This window comes from Cygnus atratus, chromosome 3, assembly GCF_013377495.2.
Source record: "Cygnus atratus isolate AKBS03 ecotype Queensland, Australia chromosome 3, CAtr_DNAZoo_HiC_assembly, whole genome shotgun sequence".
NCBI lineage: Eukaryota > Metazoa > Chordata > Aves > Anseriformes > Anatidae > Cygnus > Cygnus atratus.
Window position 1 is genome coordinate 52,895,958 of NC_066364.1, and position 20,641 is coordinate 52,916,598.

The 20,641-nt window shown below is 40.1% G+C and overlaps 1 protein-coding gene across 1 annotated transcript in view; it reads left to right on the top strand.

Annotated features, from left to right (window-relative positions):
• The window catches only part of SLC35F1 (solute carrier family 35 member F1), a 244,105-nt gene that overhangs the window by 182,699 nt on the left and 40,765 nt on the right, over positions 1 to 20,641 (top strand). The window contains exon 3 of the mRNA XM_050709838.1: positions 13,067 to 13,194. Coding sequence (XP_050565795.1) covers positions 13,067 to 13,194 — 128 coding nt within the window. The remainder of the gene's footprint in view (positions 1 to 13,066; positions 13,195 to 20,641) is intronic.

A 20,641-nucleotide genomic window follows, 5' to 3' on the forward strand; every position in this document is an offset into this window, starting at 1 on the left:
TGTTGCTGGCAAACAAGAATTCATACTTATCCATCATCTCCTTTATGATGAAGTTTGAGTCTTCCAACACTGAAATTGAGGTAGCATCTCTTCTCTGAGAGGGTCAGACAGCCTGCTCATGCTTTCTGACTGTCTGATCTTGTGTGATATACCTTCATCCTGCTGGTCTTGATGAGTTTTCCATGAGAAACGGAATTGGTAAGGTGACCCCTACTTTTGGAATGGTTTCCTCTTCTCGAAGCATTGTACTGATACATTGCTCAATATTAGATGCATCAGTACAGCACTCTCATATATAAAATATCAAAAAGGCTCTGTCTCTGCACTTTGCAGCCCTCAGTGCTCTGTCGCTTGTGTCAGCAGCTTGTTCTATGGAGGTGCATTGTCTGAACTTTTATGTGCTGAGCAGTTGTTGCATGACTGAACTGCCTCTGGACTTGGACTGTGAAATAAGAGGAAGGGAATAAAATGGTGAGTCTTGTTTAACATACACAACTGGGCTGATGAAATTGTCAAAGAACATCAATAGTGTCTGAGTCAGATATGCATGTGTGTAAGCATATGAAAACATGCTGCTGAAGAAATGGTCATTGGTGATACCAGCATAAATGCAACAAGCTGGATATGTGAAAGGGTATCTTGTAGTTGGGATATGTGGTCATAATTCACATGTTAATGGTTGGGTGCCTCATCAGTTGCTGGAATTTCAGCATGAATATTAATTGTGCATGATGCAAGTTCCTCCTACTGTAGCCCTGCAGTTTCACATTATAGAACCTCAGGTAGCAGTTATCAGCCAAAATATCTTACTAACACCTTAGTCTATGATTTTATGATTCCAGTCCTTAAAAAAAAAAAAAAAAAAAAACACGTTGGCCTCATTTATAATTAGGTGTTATTTCTCAGTGTTGTGGAAAGACTTCTGTGTCAATTACTGTTAAAGCTCAGACAACATGATAGGTATTCAGCAATTTGCTTAAAAATCAGCATTCTTGTAAAGGAAACACTTCTGTAATAAGGTTGCTTGTTGCAACTATCTCTGCTTTTTCATTGCTATGATTTTTTGAGTTTTGTGGCAGTCAGCTGGGACAAGAGAGGACCAGTCACTCTTCACAGCTGCTGTGTCAAGTTCTTGCATCCCTCAGCAGTGTTTTCCAATATGCTTTCTCCTGAATTCTTGGTGGGGAGGAGTGGAAGACATTTAACTTTTAGTGCGCTCTGCTGAATTCCATATGATGCAGTATCACATATTGCAGCAGAATTTACAGAAAGTGCTTTAAAGTTTCAGAGTCAGTGAGTGCTGATTATTTCAGGGAGGATCTTTAGACACCATTGTGATCTACTTGCATTCACCCTGAAGGCAAAATGTGGGTATTGGCCACTTCTTCTAGCAGCTCCCTTCCCCACTGATCTCTTCTTGCCCCAACCTCTCCTGGGACTGAACCCAAAGGGGCCCAAAACCACCATTCTGGGAAGCACCTGCTTATCTCTTAACTCTTCCAAGTTATTTCTTATCTCTTACCTCTTCCAAGATATGAAGTTCAGTTTAATAGTGTTATGAATTACTTGTCTTTGTTGTGGTAGTATAGCAAGCAGCAAGCGTAATTCTAGTTTTTCATTCTTTAAGCAGCAGCAGCACAGTGAATTTAGCACTCCTGAAATGTAATACCGGAGGATCTGAACTACACATCATTTTTATTCTATATATTTAATGAGACCCTGGAATTCTCTATCATGCTCTTGTTGGCTATCATCTTCTACCACAGAAAAATAATACGTTATATACAGTTAATTTCTTTTTGGATACCTTAGGCTTTTGCACGATCTTCAGTCATCATCAGCACTAGGTGCTTAGTTCAGGTTGTAATAGCACTGAATGAGTATTTCGCAGCTTGTACATCCCAGTGCAGGTAATTTTTTGCTAGACTTTTGATGGACTGCAGACCTCCAGCTTATTAGTGTAGCATCTAAATGCTTATCAGTCCTAGTCTCAATCTCCTCATTATTTCAGTTACACAGCTACAATAATTAGATTCTACATTTTTCAGACTTCATAAAATAGCTTAAGACTTTGCTAGGCAGGGACATGAAATTTCCTTTGTCTGTACAAGACCTTGGTTTTCACTTTGTATGCCAGTCATTATTTTGCTTAAAAACAAGACCAGGTGAGTTTCAGTCCCTGCTACAAAGCTGCTTTGACCAATTTACAGAAGCTAAGCTGATAGACACTCAGCATTTAATTAACATTTAATGTTCTATCTAGAGCATTTTACAGGGTCTGAATTGAATTTCATCAGTGTCCACAACTCAACTCCCCACCTTCCTGGGTAGGACTGCACTTATGTGCTAGTTCTGACAACTGTGCATGTGAAAGCTGGCAATAAATACAAGAAAATGTACTACTTTGAATATACATGTGCTAGAAGTGCTTCATAAACCTATAAGTTGTCTTGTTGCAGAGTTTGAATCATGGAAAAGTTATGATTTTCTTGTCAGAAATGACACAGCTGTAGTTTTTCAGCCCAGATCTTCAAGCTCAGGAATTAAGAAGTGCACCCCACGTGGAGATGCAGAACTGATGTTCAGGCAATGCCTGGGTGTGGATGTGGCCATACCAAGAGAAGAAAGTTCTTTGTTGGCCTAGTTAATGTTGGGTTGTCTATGCTGGCAGAAGGAATCAAAACAAAGCACTGTACTGCAAGGCTTCTCTCAATGTGCATGTCCTGATGAGACAAGGGATGTTGAGGTGATGTGTGTGTCTGTACACTGCTGCAGAAAGGACTATCAGATCATCCAGTGAAACTGTGCTATAGGTGGTGGACTGAAACTTTCTGATTTTGATCTATCCATTGTAGCAGAGCCACATTTGGGCTGTATTAGCATGCCTGTGCATGGACAGGGGTGGCAGACAGTAATATGTGCTCACAACACTGTTAGCTGTCATGTCACTCTACAAATGCTTTCACATCCGAATCCTCATTATCTGTTTCCATATGCATAGAAATGTAAGCTTTACGCTCTCTTTACCCAGGATGGAGGGCTGCTCTTCATTGTTTCTGTTGTATCCCAGATTGCTTTCTCCTTGATGTTAATACGTGGATGTATAATGCTGATTTATTTTTTTTTATCTGATTATTCAATATTCAAGATTGTTAGATTTCCAGAGGTCCTGTGAAGACCCCATTGTTTTAGGTACACTGCAGATACAACAAAATATCACCTGCTCCAAACAGCTTCCCATCAAAAATAATCTGGCCTGATTTCTAATCTTAATCATCATTCTGGGTAATTTATTCAGGATTATGTGATAAAGAATAGATAGTTCTTCAGATGAATTGCCTATAATTGCCTAGCTGGGTAGTTATGTGATGCCTTATGACAATAAATCAGCATGGTTCTGTGAAGTTTTATGCTTTTAGTAACATGTCTCAGAAGATGGTCATGATACATAGGATCTAAACAGCTTTTTTTAAAGTAGTTTTGATAATTATAGACATGGCATTGCGATATCTGGTGTGCACAAATCCTGAAAGTATCAAGAAATAGGCAAATTATTGAATGTGCCAGCTCTGGGTGTTATTTATAGTCATCGGGTTTCAGGCATTTCTATATCCCCGTGCCTGCATTTTCTCTCTTCTTAGCTGGGTTTACTCCTCTGTGGTGCATTTTGTAATTTCTACCATGAATTAAACAAGGCGATCATGCTGTGGCCAACGGTGAAAGAGTTGGTGTGTCTTGTGTGCTTTTCTTGAGCCTCTGTGACTGGTCACCCTTGGAGATGGGAAAGTATCCAGCTGTGCAATTGCTTTACACTCCTACATTTTCTGTTTTGTGTGTGATCTGCAGAGTTTCTTGAATAATCTGTGGTGGTTCTGATGTGAGGCTCTTAATATAACCCATGATGGTGACACATTCCCAAAGGTTTTGTATTCCTCCAGGGATAATATTTAATATTTAATTTGGAAGTTTAGCAAACCTTATTACAGTTCAAAAACAATGGAGTGAAGAAAGTCCCGGAATGGGAATAATTCTGCTAGCTCTTAGAATCATAGAATCTTTAAGGTTGGAAAAGACCTTCAAGATCATCTGGTCCAACCATCAACAGCTGCTACTGCAAATAGATATTCCATAGAGGACTGGGTGCATGTTGGCAGCCTTTTAACACAGAAGAATACCGAAATACCTCTAGAGATCTTTGACCATCTGTAAAGTCAAATTCATCTTGAGATACCCAGCCCTAATGTATTCTGAACTCTGCAGTTCTGCCCTTGGCCCAGGGCAATGACATGAAATGGTGCAAAAAATAGCATTTTACATACTTTCAGTTAACACTATTGACTCCAGATAAAGTTTTAATTCTGCCAACAGCGCGTCTAACATCCATGTCCCATCCTATTCTGCTTTAAAGTCCCTCAACACTACTGCTAAACTAACAAGAACTGTCACCGTACCAGAATGCCTATGTGCCCTCAGTGCTCATACCACGACAGATAATGCTCCCATTTTCACTTACTCACCAGTAGCCTTCTTCCTCTTTACAGAATCACAGAATCATCTAGGTTGGAAGAGACCTCCAAGATCACCTAGTCCAACCTCTGACCTAACACTAACAAGTCCTCCACTAAACCATATCCCTAAGCTCAACGTCTAAACGTCTTTTAAAGACCTCCAGGGATGGTGACTCAACCACTTCCCTGGGCAGCCTATTATAGTACTGTCCTTCTGGTATTCATCATCAGAAAGGTTTCTTTCTTAGTAGCTCTCTAGGTTTCTTAGTCCATGAGAGCAGGTTCTTTTTCTTGTGTACCACATGCTCTGTACAGTCCTTGCCCATACGTCATGCCAGCCCCTGCTGCAAAGCAGCAGCTCTGGGAGCCCCAGCATCACCTGATATCTTAGGGGTTTATGTCTCAGGGCTGAGTGAGTTGCTGCCTAAGATACAGAGACCGCTCTCTGGTGTCTAATAATGAGTTCACCTCCAAGCCTTTTCTTTATGGCAGTGGTGTTAGGTTTTCTTTTCCTGCTCAGTTCCCTTTTCATAGTAAAACTGTAGGAACTAACAGCTTTGCACTCTGTCTGTGTCAAATTATTTTGGATTACTGTTTTCAAATGTTATTGATGGGGAGCTGAGAAAGATACACACTCCTTGATTTCCTTACGCCTTTAAAGACAGGCTAAGAATTCAAGTTCTGTTGGATCTGCTTGATCTATGGCTGGTTAATAATAACGCCAATTGGCATTCTGTCTTTTGTTTCTGACTATCTCAGGGAAATCTCATGCTTTGGGGAATAAACTTCATAGAAATCATGAATAATAAGTAGATAATCCATTATTCATATCTTTCTGCAGAGGGACAAATGTCACAGAGTGGGTATATGGCTGGACCAACCTTTCGTAATGAGTTGATAAAAGGGGAAGAAAAAGAAAGCCTATCCATCATAACTGATTCCTCTACCTTAAACAATGAACATTATTTCTTTTAAGATTATTTGACTTTGAGTAAGTCTTATGAATATGATTAATACGTCTAAGATCATCCAGGAGGATAAATTATTCATGCAAATTACACATTTATAAATAAGACACAGAGATGTATACAGATTTCTTTACCTTCACTAACACTCTGGTATATTTGAAAGTGAGATATTTTTTTTTCTTTTCAAATGCTTTCTTTGCAGTGCTATAAGTAGCTTCACACTAGATAAAATAGGCTAAACAATCAAAAAAGTGCCTGACTGCAGAGCTTACAGGGTAAAGAAATAGGTTTGTTTTGAAGTATTTCTGTGTGAGACAGAGCCAGGTTTAACCCTGAAATCTGGCAGACCAGAATGTTAGCTCAGAGTTAACTTAAATCCAAGAGTACTGTGGATCAGAAATCAGTTTTGAAAATATCATGCACAGGGACATAATGACCTCACGAAAGCTCAGGTTTGAGGAAAGGCTCCAGCTTGTCAGAGCACTTGTGTACCCCTGCGTTAAGTCAGTGCAAGTGCCTCTCCCAGGAAGCAAGCTGCCAGGTCAAGAAGGGTGCTTACCCAAGTTTAGGCTAGGAGGTTAAACAACTTAAGTGAAAAGTTTGTGTACTAGAAGCATCTTGGAGGTCATTAAACATCTTGACATTTTAAAGGGCTGAGTGCTTGGAGGCCCATTCCTTTTGAAACAATGTGCTTTTCAGAGCTTTCCTCAGGTTCAGCATGGTTCTCATCACAGGCTGTTGTGGTGGTTCTACCCAGCTGGGCAGCCAAGCTCCACCACATCCACACCCACTCTCTCACTCCCCCTCCTCAAAGGGAAAGGGGGAGAAAATACGATGAAAAGGGCTCAAGGGCTGATATAAGGACAGGGAGATCGCTCAACAATTATTGTCACAGGCAAAACAAACTCATCATAGGGAGATTAATGTAATTTATTGCCTATTACTAACAGACCAGAGCAGTGAGAAACTAGAAGCAGACTAAAAACACCTTCCACCCATCCACCCTCTTCCACCTCCTCCCCCCAAGGGGTGCAGGGGAATGGGGAATGAGGGCTGCGGTCAGTCCCTGACGCTTGTAATCTTCTGAAATAAGAAAACATCTGAAGATTATCAGATCTAGCTACAGAGCTTGGGCTGGATCAAAATCAAGGCATCAAAAATAAATCGTATTTTGTGAAAATGCATGTTCAAGTTCCTAGATCTGACTTCAGTTACTGTGATTTACATGCAGGGCTGAGGCAAAAGGAGAAGTGCCAGTTCTGTCTCTCTTTCTGATGTAGCCAAAACCTCTCCAGCCTAATGTGCAGAATGTCTAAAGGGAAACAGCAAATCTGAACACTTACGATGAGCTAGTTCTGTTTGTGACTGGTAAATGAGATTTACTCCAGACAAAGGTGAAGACACGTTCCCATGGCATAGCTGTCCCCTGGTGCTGGGTCTGCAGCCAGCTGGTGTCCTGTGATTGCGTCCCACCTCAGCAGCACCATCTGTTGCAGATTTCCTTCAGTATGTATGACAGGAAAACCTGAAAGCTCACTGGGCGCACCCACAGCTTTGGTGGCAGTTTGTCAGCAGTTCTTTGGTCTGGCTCACTGTGCAGCCCCACCACCGCGAGCAGCAGCACCGGGCAAGCAGCAGGAGTGGTGGACAGTAGCTGGAGGTCTGCGAGCTGCCTGCGGCCACAACACGGGGCAGCTGCACCTCTCTCACTGCAGGAGAGGAAGCAGAAAGGAGCTCTGGATAAGATCAGGCTGGATGAGATTGAGTATTCAGAGGAGGCAGAAAGAGCTAAGGTTATTTAGGCTCTCCAAAGGTTTGCTGAAAACATGGTATAGAACAAATGCAGTGAATGGAGTATACTTAGGTGCTTTGTGAAGGAAGATCAGAGGAGCATCCTTGTAAGAGGACATTTTCTCTGTTGTGTGAATAATTAAGCAGTAGTAGTGGTTTGCCTTCAGGCAACAGTACTACCATAAAGTAGTCATCAGTAATACAGATAGATATAAGGAAATAAGAAACTATTCTGGGTCAAGGATTTAAAATCTCACAGAAGAGGGACACTTCTTTTGACCTTTATGGAGAGCTGAAAGCCATCTACAACAGGCTTTGCATCTACTGAACCAGCATCTCAGCAAAGCAGAAGACAAGCAAGGTTTTGTTTTTCAGGCATGGGAGCCTCTTGGTCCTGTCACAGCATCACGGGATGGTTGAGGTCAGAAGGGACCTCTGGAGGTCACCCGGTCCAACCCCCTGCTCGAGCAGGGACACCTAGAGCAGGATGCCCAGGACCATGTCTGGGTGGCTTTTGAAGAACTCCAAGGAGCGAGATTCCAATTTCTGGGTTACCTGTGCCACTGCCCCATCACCTGCACAGTGAAGAAGTGCTTCCTTATGTTTAGACAATGTAGTAAAGCAAAGTAGATCCCTATTACCCCTGCAGGGCATTGCCCCATTTGCCTCTCTTCCCTTGTCCTGCAGCAGGGCTGGATGACTACAAAGTCTGTGGAGAAGCAGTGCTGGTACTGGTCAAGTTCCTTATCTGCAAGACTTGCTGTAATGTGTGAAAATGGAAAAGAAACAATTATCCCATAACTGTACTTTCTAACTGAGATTGCTTTTCAAAGCAATGATGATGGTAAGTACATTCTGCTCTAATCTTCATCCTCCATGAGACTTCTGCCTCTTTACTGCCTGACTCTGGCACTCCTGGTAGGGCAGCAGAGAAACAGGATGCCAGGCAGAGTTCCCTCTCTGCACACCTACTTTGTCTTCCCCCTCGCAAGTCTCCTGCATACATTTAGATCTCTTCTGCTGAGCTCCGTGCTGTAATGCAGAAGGAGAGCATAGTGCCTTTGATGATCTGATCTAAATAGCAAGTTGTCATCTGAATTAAAAGGGAGAGACTGCAGCAGATGAAAGAGAAGCAATATGCTTATATTCTGGTCTGGCAGTGCTGTTATTCCACCTGTGTCCCAAGCCCATATACAAATAATTGGGAATTTGCTGTCTTAATGGCTGTTGTTTTTTTTTATTATTGTACCTCTGTGGCTGTGTGGGTGAATGCGAAAAGGTTTTTGCACATGTATATATGCATTTTTGGTAGATGCTGCACAGCTAAAGCCTCTTTTAATTTTCTCTCTAATTTATTTTTAATTTTGTAAACCCCCAGGGGTAAATCCTTATTATATGATGTAAAATCATCTCTTCTACAAAGCAGCTTATTTGTTGATTTTTAATTTGAGCCAGCAGAGGCAAAGCTGTAGCTTTTTTTTCAAACACTAAAGCTCCTCTGTATATATATAACTGTCAAGAGTGTGGTTCACTGCAAAATTAGTAAAAAACAAAAACAAAACAAACAAAAGAAAACCAAACCTGTCCTTCTCAAAAGAACAAAGGAGAGGGTTTGTATTTCTCTGTGTTAACAGTATGTTAGACCTCTGAATCTAAAAACGTTCTTAATATGCAGTTTGCTTTTAACTTTACAGTACATTTGGATTAGACTGAATATGAAGGCTCAAATTCTCAAAAGCTCAAGCACTGACAGAAGTTAGGGCTTTGTTTTTGTTTTTTGAAAGGCGATCTCTATCACAAAATGGCACTTTCTAGATGGCATTACTCTGTGCACCCACATAAATGCATGTTCACCAACACCAATATGTTCTGTTGGCTTGCTGTAAGTGTTGCCTTTAAGCTAACCTGCACCCGTCTGTTTTATTGTTTATATGACTGGCTGGAAGCCTTAGTCACAGCCCTATTGAGATAATAACAAAAACACACAATCTGACATAATCTCTCATGCCTTTACATTCAGTGGGAGAGATGTTTGTTTTCAAAACACTGGTTATCTCATCCTAAACAATCCAGCTGGAATATGTCAGGTGAATAATGCTTTAAAATGCCTTACCAGCTAGTTCAGATTTAGGCATCTACATTTGGTCCTTCTGTCCTACAATGCTTACAACTCATAATACCCAATTAATGAACTTGCTTTGATTTGTCATCAAGGAAAAGAGAGAGAGAGAATGCCTCTTTTTGTTTTGTTTGTAATTGAATGGTGTGGTGTTTTTTTTTCCCCTCTTTGTTTGGGTCTAAGGCAAAGGTGATGTTTATTCCTACTTGGGCTGTAGACTTTTGAATGAACCTCTTGATGCCCTCTGGTTCTCTTTTGAGTCTCTGCAAGTTAAGTAAAGGCTTATCTACCTAACTGCTATCCCATTTCCCTTCTCTGTGTTGTCACTGTATTCACAGAAGATGCCATCTGTGATGATTGTCCAGAGGTCCTCTCCTGCTGGCAGCCCGCACCTTCTCCAGGCTGTCTTGCATCATTGCCTTCTACTTCATCTCTCTTGTAGAAGTGTGACATGTCAATATGGTGGCTTTATTTCAGCCCCATCTCAAAACCAGGACTCCACTCACCTCTTCCTTGATTTGTCCATAGCTTTGGATTGAAACCCACTACAGATGTTCATCTTTCCCCTACTCTCTTCACAGAAAGCCTCCCACTTTAAGAGAAATTCATTGCCTCTATGAATTTTGATGGCAATGCCAAAGAAATAGAGGCGAGTAGACAAGTAACAGCCCCCAAATTAACAATGTGTTAAACATGCTAGAAGATAATAATAAATAATAATAATAGTAATGATAATAATAACAACAACAACAAAGGGACCCAGGTCAGAAACCAGACCTTTCTCACGTGCCAAGTAGAAGGAAATGCAGCCTGCGAATGGAAGCAAAGACAAAGTGTGTTCCACAGAGAAAGATGCAGCTTGTGCACAAGATTTTTTTCCAGGAACAAATTCTCTATTTTACTTCTGTCATACTGAACGCCTGTACATCTCTCTGCTTTCCACTGGGTGAGACAAAGACACTTGCTGTGAAGCTAAACCAATGTTCACCAGAGCTGCACGGTGCCTGCATAAATTCATTTTGTCAGTGCTTTTTGTTCTGCAGAGCCTTCTCAGCTCAACCTGATCTTTTGCAGTTGGGAACATCCCAGGGCTTTATATCAAAGATAGAATACCACTTGCCAAATATTTTTCTTACTTCTGTCATTAGCCCAGCAAGGGTTGAGAAAACAAAAGGGAGAATTATGAATGTCAGTTAAAGTTGCAGATCACTTAATTTCCACCTCTGGAAACTCTGACTTTAACCTTTAGCCAGAACTTATGTCTATACGTTGCTTTTCATAGCTAACTTATTTGGCTACATCTGAAAAGTACAGTGACCTGTGGTTGGAAGCTGAATCTGGAGAAGGAAAGCACTGACAAACCGAAGGCACCACAGTTTCCCTGAGATTTGTCCTTAGTCCTTGCTCAGGAAGCCTAATGCCAGGCGCAGAGCTTGAGCCTGCTTCTTCTGTCTGCTTTGTAGGTAGGGGGCTAAGTATCAAAACCAGACTTAAGTGGGATTTTTGCTGTTGGAATAAAGACTGCTGTGACACTGAGAGCTCTGTACTGCCCAGTAGTTTGATGTCTTTGTATTTCAAGCATTCTCAAAATTTGCTCTGAAATGCCTTTCCATTGTGTTGGTGTTTTTCAGTTGGTATTTTAAAGGTGTTATCTAGGCAGCATAAAAATTAGAGAGAGAGTTTCAGTACCTGGGAAGGATTTATCTGCATGTTTTACACTGATTTTAGTAGGAGTTAGGACATCTAATCTCAAATGCTTTTTTTGAAAATACGTCCCTAAATGTTCTGAAAAATAAGATCTAAAACGTTCCTCTTTCTGCTTGCTCAAATCATCATAACAAATACACAAATTTAGTCATAATTCATGCCTGAAATGCATTGTTCCTGAACCACTGTGCAAAAAAGAGGTGGGAATTTCTTTTTAGTGAAAGTTCTCCTGTGAGTTGGCGGTAACAGGAGAGTGTGATACACTTGAATGTACTGACTCATTCTTATTTAGGGTCTTAAATAATTAGCCTACTCACCATCTTGTTTCAACTTATTGAGAGAGAGAAAGAAGGAGAAAAAGAGAAAAAAGGCAGGAAAGAAGGAAGGACAGGAAATAAAGCTTTTTAGCATTTACAGTTGTGCATTCAGTGTCATTATCACTGTAATAATTAGGTTGTTGCCTAATGATATTCCACTAGATGTGTGGATATATGTGAGTGTCTGTTAATGAACAAACATCAGATGATTCAGATGCTTTATTCAGGTAAATATCCATTCGAGTCAGTCGGTGGAGCCAAGCTTTACCAGCTCATATTTTGAATGAATTTCTGAAGTAATTATCCATTTTTCTTTGTTTGCATTCATGAGATTTGAGATAATCCTGTGCTCTGGAGAGCCTGCCATTTCTTACAGTCTCACAGTACACATACCACCAGGTTCTGTTTGAACCCAAGAACGAACACACTTGTAATGGTGGAAAATGATGAGGGAGAATTGGGAAGCCTGAGCAAGTTTTGGTGCCAATTGACAATAATGTTCCCTTTCTTCTGTATTTTCCACAGCTCGTTTTGATGATCACAGACACTTGGAAAGGCTGCAGCAAAAGGAAAAATTCTCAAGATAGTGGATTTCTTTTTAAACTTTCAGGACAGTTCAAATTCTGTTTCTGGTTCTTTCACAGCACAGGTCAAGCCCACTTAGATCCCTGTTAGGGCTGCACACTCTCAAAGACATAAAATCTTACCGTGCTCACTAACAATCAGTTTGCCCAGCCCCTTTCACAGCAGGGTCCCATCGTGACTGGAGCGTACTGTCATGCAAATAAGTACCAGGTTTGCCCACCCTCACTAATGAGCTGGCTTCTTTTTCACTGAGAGCGATAATAATCCCTAGCCTAGCGTGAGGACTGCTTTGACCTTTTGAAAGTTGTGGGTTTGATCTGCAGGCTGTATTGTACTGTCAGTCTTCACATGGTGGAAATTAAGTCTTGGGTGATTGGCAGGGCTCCCATGCAAGGCACCACAGAGCAAACCTGCCTCCTTCAGAAGCTGGTCCTGGGAGCAGAGAAACCTGTCATGCAGAGTCTGTCCTTCTCAGCACAGCCTTTCTCCAAACAAGTCCGATACTTTGGACCCCTAGGATCTTAGTAGCTATCCTTTGATCAGGATCTGTCATCTGCCCAAAAGTTTTGCTATTGCTGGCCTGCCCTCATATCCCATCATAGTTACAAATACTGGTAATCTCCCACTTCTGGCAAGAAGCATCATGTGTAATACAGCATTTACCAGTATGTGTGGAAAGTATAAGTGTAGGTAATAACAGCTCTATTCTTTAGCGTTTTATACGTGTGTATATATATGTGTGTATAAAAGTAAAACTAAGAACACTTCTACAGCCTGCCCGAGTTGCCCTTGTTTTTCTTGACGTTGTTTACATCTCAAATGAAGCGACAGTCTGGCCTTCGCAACGTACTTTCCCAAGCTGGCTGTTTTCATTTCTGCAAGACAAGCAGGGTGTGTTAGTTTTCACCTCCTTGCTGTACCTAGTAATATATAGTGCTTTTCAGCTACATGTTGTAAATGCAAGATACCTTCTAGATAATTTCTCTTGACATGCAGGTACTTTGTGCATATAAACCTAACTCTTTTACATAATTCTTCTTTTCTCTCTTTCTTTTATTTTTTTAACCACAGGAGAAGAAAACTTGCTGGCAATTTTGAAAAGGAGATGGTGGAAGTACATGATCCTAGGGATAATAGATATAGAAGCCAATTACCTGGTTGTCAAAGCTTATCAGTACACCACTCTTACTAGCGTACAGGTAAGTACACAAAGGATTTTCTCTTTTTGAGGTAATATAACAGGCTCGATGTGATCAATGTTTCCGCTTCCATTGGCTTCAGTACACTGACAGCTGGTTCCTTCCTGTGTCTTCTCTGTGCTTTTTAATGACATCTCACAAGACATTTTTTCATATTGCACTAGTTTTATTACTCAGTATTTTCCAAACTGTACAAAAACTCACTGGCTTTCATGTTATTGGGCTGTGCTAAACCACACATATTCACATTTTTGACCTAACCTTCTTAATTTGTTCCTTCAAGGAAGTATTTTCAGATAGGAAGATGTGGTGTTTTCTTCTCATTTCTATTGTACTTGGAAACAATACAATAACTTCTTTTAGAATTTGGTAATCAGGTCTGAGTGTAAAACTTGTCATTAAGTAAAATTAATGTAGATGTGATGAAGAAGTCTTACACAAGCAGTTTGGTGTATTATGTTATATAACTGCTTAATTGCAGCTATCAAAAGTGTACCTTCCCTTAAAAAAATGTACATGCAGTGAACAAAAACTAGGGTAGAGACTTCTCCAAAAATCTAACCTGTATATTTTAAATGCAGGCACCAAAGACTGAGTCTTCTTCCCTTGGAAATGCAGAAGTGAATAATAGAAACATTTTTAAGAAAATGGAAATTGTCTGTCCTGGGAAATCATTACATACTTCATTGCTACTTGTTCTAAAACAAACATACTCCCTTTTTACATTATCTCTAAATCACTGGGTAACCCTAGATAGTGTTCAGGTTATTTTACACCTTACTTGCCTGAAGTTTGCTTTAGAGCCAGTAAAATAATGGAGCAGCACTCAAAGTTCTGCAAAACCAAAGCTAATTAGGAATATATCTCTTCCACAGTTGAACAAGTGATATTGGAAAACACTGAGCATGTTTATCTGAATAAGAAGCAAAACCAGAAGAAAACTATAAATCCAAGGAATCTGAATCTAAGATCTAATCTAAATATTCACAAATGCCTCTACCATCGGAATCATGGTTTGAGAATTCTTTGAAACATTCCCAGACAATTTAATAACACTTTTAACACTGTTCTGCATCAGATTAGTCAGTACAGATTAAAACATAAATCCAACTGAATACTGTCTGATTTTATAGCTACTAAAAGCCTCCAATAGAAAAGCAAAAGCTGAACTGCTTCTTTTGCATGTTCACTCATAGCATGTAGGAATAATGGCCTCAGCAAGGCAATCTAGGTCATTAAATCCCATCTCCTGCAGCCACCAACAAGCGTGTTTCAGAGGTCTGTCTGGCTGCATCCATGAAAGGACAGTTTAAGGGCATTACCAGTGTCTCAGCTGAATTTGTTAGCTGAAATGAGCCCCTGAGAGAGAGGAAGGATGGAAGATGAGAACTGTCATACGATACAGGCAGCTTCGTCTCCTATTTAGACCTCTTCCACATAAAGTTTGCAAGAGAACTCGGTTCTCTTTCCCCTATGGCTTGAAAGAGGGAAGAGGTAGAAGATCAAATGTCATCAGGTGTTTTTCCAGGAGTGAGGAGTGCAAAGTCTCCTTTTCCCACAGCTGTCCTTGATTGCTCAAATACACGTGGAGTGAGTCAGGAATATATGCTGCATTTTAAACTCACTTCATGCCATAATTTGGATGGGCTTCTAAGTATAGAGAAACCTCAAGACATGGTCAGAATGGTTAGAGTATGAGCTAACACGTTAAAATGTTGAATCACATGTTTGGTGAGTTGTAGACAAACAAGGCCCTATTTCACCTGGCGATGAAACAGAAGGAGCTCAGGAGATTATTCAGCCTGAAACAACATTAGTCTAACTGGTATGAAATGGAAAGTAAAAGATGTAAAATAGCCAGCTGCTCCTAGAATCTGGTTTCTGAAGAAGCAAACAAGACCACGCTATTGAAAGGATCTTCTGAAAGACCTCATCCTGCCAGAGCACTATGTAGGAGGCCTTAAATGCTCTCAGGCACCAAGTTTTTTTTGATGGGGAGAAAATAAGAGTTCTTAATTTTTTAGACTTATTAACAGATTGAAATTTATAAATGAGAAATTTTGCAGTGTTTTTATAGTGGTGGTACATGGACCATTTCAGCAGGAAATCAATTTTACAGCATATACCTTTTCCACATGATATCTCTGCTCCATCATCCAAAACTAACATGTGAATGTACTGGACTTGTGGTGCTTTTAGGCACAAAACATCAAGCTGCTCCCAGCTACAAGCCAAAGATTTAAAAGTTTAACTGTAAAAATATACCTTTATTGCAATTGTTTTGCAATTCTGCTTTCACTGTATAACTCCAAGCACTCAACAACTTTGTTAGCCAAGTAGCTCTGAACTCAGTAGTGTCAATATTTCTGGTTTTAACTCCATCTCACAACCCTGCCCCCTCCATCCCTAGACATTATCTCATCATGGTTGCAGAAAAAGACTGAAAATGGTGCTCTACTTCTACCTGCTATTTTGCACCCAAATCTTTCCTAAACTTTACTTTAAATTTTACTTTAAGAGATTTTGAGTTGGGAAAACAGAATTTTCTGATAAAGTTTCTTATAAGTCTTTCACCAGTTTCCTTCAGAACCACAGCAAGCAAGGATACACAGGCATAAGTCAGAGATTTACATGGTACCTGACCTTTGCTTTTGGATGTACTTCTGTTTATTTCAAATCCTTGGTTACTCTATAATTATTGTCTGAGAATGTGGCACTCAGCTCCACCATGAGATGAAAACAGAACTGTACAGCCTAGAAATGCAAAATTTTCCTTAAAAAACAAACAAACAAAAAACAAACAAACAAACAAAACCCCTCACTTATAAACTGTGACATAAAATAATCAAATTGAATACCAATCCATTGTTAATTTCAGACTCCAAGGTTTCAGCTAAGGATAAAATCCAAGGTACCCTTTAGGTACCTAATTTTTTATATATCTAAAATGCTGTGGACAGCTAGCATTCCTTGATCGGTGTATACTAACATGGTGCTGAGAGCATGTTCTTGGGACGTGAAAACTTGCATTTGAATCTCTCAGGTTGCTCTTTCTTCGTAGCTTCATGTTCATTCATTGCACACGTAGAGTGCTTCTGTATTGATGGATCTTGCTACCTAAACACCTGCCCCCATTTTAAAATTCAAAAGCTAAGTATTCCTGCATCAAAGTAGCCTGAAGAACTCAATTTATTAGAGATGATCTTAGCATGCCTCAAGTGCTTACAAAAAGTCTGGAGCGCTTTCCAAATTACAAGGGTAGAGCCACTGTTTACATATAGTCATATCTGTTAAAACAGTAGCTGACATAAGGGGCTTGAGTTAATTCCATCTCACCTGGGGGGGACTAAAACTCAACCATCCCACATCCAGGAAAATGCTCAGAACACCAACCTGGTAAGTGAAGACTGTTTTCTAAAGTGTGCTTTAAAGAAGACTAATTATACACCATGTAAAAGGTGAAGCAGTTTGTCCAGGGATTAACTTAGACTTCCAAAAACACATAGTTCAATAATTGCCAGGGATCGGCCACACTTAATGCCCTTGGGTGCATTTGTCCTGATTCCCAGGTAGCCAAAAACTTTTATTTTTATTTTCTCTTTGATGCAGTTGATCTAACTTGCACTAGATTTTGCAGTCTTCTTGAACATCAGTAGTAGCAGTTGCAGAAGTGCAGTAAACAGTCCCTTGTATACTAGAACTAGATCCTGTAGATTTATTTTAAAACTATACACCTACGTTCCAGCACTGCCTCTGGTAATGCCTTCCACATTTGACCTAACTGTTTTTAACACAACTCTGATGTAGGCCTGTGGAAGGTTTAATAACTATTTTAGAAGGATGTTATAACTACTGTTAGAGACATCTTTTATGCAGAAAATAAAATTAGTTACCCCAGAGGGAATTAAAAGATTCTGAAGTTCTTGCAATTATTTAGATCTAGATATTTTATTTTATTTTTTGAAACTATGCTTGGACTTTGACTTCAACATTTGTAACCATGGCTTCCATATAAGAGTTTTCTCATCGTATCAGGCTGCATTATGAGGAAGACTGTCCTCTCCCTTCTCTCTCTTTGTCCTCACAGTAATTAGTTCTCCTTTCTGCAAATACACTATTCTATCCACCTGCATATTACACTGTTGTGTTGGTCTGTCTAGTGGTACTGTAATCCTTTTTCTGTGTTGCGACATCATCCAGACTATTTGTGCAATGTCTTTCAAAGTGGAACTGTGGAATATGCATCCAGTGTCACAGAAAAAAGGCATTGTCAAAGACAGGGCAATGTTTCCAAACAGTGATTTATGTGGTAATTTTTTCCTTGGGCATTCAAGCTTTTGATTGGCATGATGAAAACAAAGGTAGTAAAAGCTGGGATTTACAGACACCAAGAGACAGACGATAAAACTTCGGTGCTGATGTTCTCAGCTACTCTTAGATCACTGTGAGCCTCAGCAGTACATCATACTTCCAATTACCTGTGGCAGTTTTCATACCTCAACAACTGCCACCAGAAAAGGAAAGAAGTCAGCGGTAGGTGCTTATTATAGAAGTGCTGGTTGGCAATAGGCTTTGCTTTGTTCTCGGTCCCCAGGGACTCAATGTGCGTTGAGGCAGAAGGTTTGAGATAATTTTGAAGCAAATCTGGGAGGTGATGAGCAGGGGATTTGTGATATTGAAGCTGTTGATCCACCTTGCCCAGCGCTCACTAATGTGAAATATCGCAGTAACAGAGAGAAATTCCACTCCCTCCCTTCCTCCCCGCATCCCATGCATGTGAGATTGACCATATTTTCCTGTTTTGCTTCAGGGCAGTGAAGGAATAGTGCAATGCTAATCAGGTTTGCAGAATGGTGTTGTGCCTACCATACATTTATACTGTGAGGGTCTGTGGGGTGTATCTTGCATTTGTTTTTTATCATATTTTGAGTTGTTGTTCTGTCTTTTCTTTTAACTGTTATAAACCCATAGCTCACAGACCAGCCCCCTTCAGTCTCTCTACATGGTTTTGGAGTAAGCTTAACTCTAGGTATCCAGAGCTCCTGCCTTTCACCCCAAGCCATGCTTTTCACTAACATAAATATGCAAAATCTCATTAAAGTCAGTGAAGCTGTGCCCATTACAAAAACAGAGATTTTGGCGTTCTGTGCCTATTTTGCATATTCTTGCATGTGAAATACAAAAGCAGAGTATTTGCTGTGGGAGACATCCATGATTTTTCCTAGGCCATGTCAGGATCTAATCCTCTGCATAGCTTACAGCAACTGGTGACACAGAGAAGTTTCTAATAAGTAACCTTGAGAAAATGGCTTTCAAAGCCCATATTCAGTCTTCTTACTTGGAGGGAAGCAAAGCAGAAGACTTTTTTTTCTGCAGAAGTATGTGACTGCTGGGGCAGCTGTCTGCTGTCTTAGAATGAGAGAATGGCTTCTTAGAATTAAAATGGCTTCTTCTGCCAGTGGTGGCTACAGTCAAAGGAGGAAGTTGGATAAAGGAAATGCCATTTCAGTAGCCAGTTTTTTTGTACTCTTCCTTCACTGTGGTATTTGAGCAGATCTTGCATAAGCATAGCTAGAGTGCATGTTATGAGAGGAAAGGATGAAGAGGTGTGTCCTAATATATACATAATAATGAGTCAAGATGAGATTATTCATGTTGGTGGTAAAGAGGGTGCACATAAAGGATCAATAGTAGAGGAACTGTGGGTTGGATGTGACCACCGCTCTTTACTTAAAATGACTGCAAGACCTCAATGAATTCCTCTTATGTACACAAAAAGCTGGAGCCATAATAATCCTCATCTCAGGTATTGGTGCATGCAAGGCAGGTGTAGGTGAAATTCTTTCACTAGTGAAAGTCTTGAGGGAGTTTCACTGTCTGCATGGAAAAAGAGAAAATCCTGGAAAAGAATTAAAGGAACTGATGAGAACAGTTATAGAAACACCAGTCATGTGGCCCAAAGAAAACTAGTTAAGAGATCTTGTGGGCCAAATATTAATTTAAAGAGGCTTCAGACTGGGAGCAGTCTTATGGCTTTTGTTTCTTCCATGTCGTGAAAATAAACCTTTTTTACATTTTTTGTAAACAAATGACATTGTTAATGGTTTCTTTCACCAATCTATCTACTGACAGTATCCTATGTTTTGGCTTAATGAAAGCATTAACACTTTTAAAATTAATTCTGTAGTTATATAAAACCATTCAGGAAAGCAGTAAAGTTGTAATAACGGGTAGAAACACAACAGAAAACAAAAGGTAAAAACAATGCTCGCTCTTTATTTGAATTGCTTAAAATAAATCTGTCAGAAACATCACCAGTATCCACACCTTCCTCACAAAAGGTTTTGGTTTCAGGTCAGCATAATTGCTGAGCAGTTCCCCTGGCAGCTGGCAGCCAGCTCCATGAGGCTTCATGTCTCAGCTGGTTCTGTGCACGTGTAACATAGAGTGAAATCAAGACAGTGTGGTATTGTGAAAGCAGTGGGAAAACTGGAACAGAGAGACTGCTGGAGTGGATGGCAAACCGTTTCTTCTTTTGACTGAAAAGCAAAATATGTGTCAGAAGGTGCATCTCTTCCTGGATATAGCACTTGCTGTTGTATTAAACTTACCAGTTCTCATACTGCATTTGAGTAGCCATCACATCTACTTGACAATACAAAGCTGGGCGGTTGTGACACTGATTTCATTGATCTCGCTGCTCTGGAGAGCCAGCTGAATGGAGGGTGCAGCTGATTCTCTGCATGATTAGTTTGAGGGCAGCACTAATGAGAAACCCCTAATGTGAAAAAAAAAAAGGGCTTATAACCAGAGGAAAAAAAATAATGAATGTTTAAAAAGGAAGATTCAGCTCAGCTGCTCCCACAGGAAGCTTGCTGACCAGCTTTTTTCTTTTTTGATATTGCTGCAGGTCAGCAGTTCACCCTCTGTACTACAGACCTTTTCTCTAAAGCTTGCCAGCTCTCCTTTCCAACCACTAGCAGCACGTTCTTGCTCTGTACGTGCAGGCACATGCTGAATTTGTGAGATCAGAGACTGGGTATTTATCGTTAGCAAGAGAGTATTTGTGTGTGAGTCACAAGTATAATGAAGTGAGTGTACTTTAACAAACAAATAATCAGAGAAAATAATTTTGATGTTGTGTATCAACAGCCTCAGAGGCACTGTGATATCTTTTAGAATCAAATAAGACTCCAATCTCTAAAGCAACACAACATTTTTATAATAAAAGGTAGTTGCAGTAGAATGATATATCAATAGATTATAGATTATTATATCCTGCCTTCTGAAGTGACCCAATTCAGAGCTCTTAGTAAAGGAAACCACAGAAAAATATGGCAGGGTCAAAGCAAAGAGCTGTTCTGCTTTTCCTTGTACAGAATGTTCAAGCTGTCTGCACCACACTTTGATTTCAGTTTTAATGTATTTCAATGGCAAAATAGGAAGC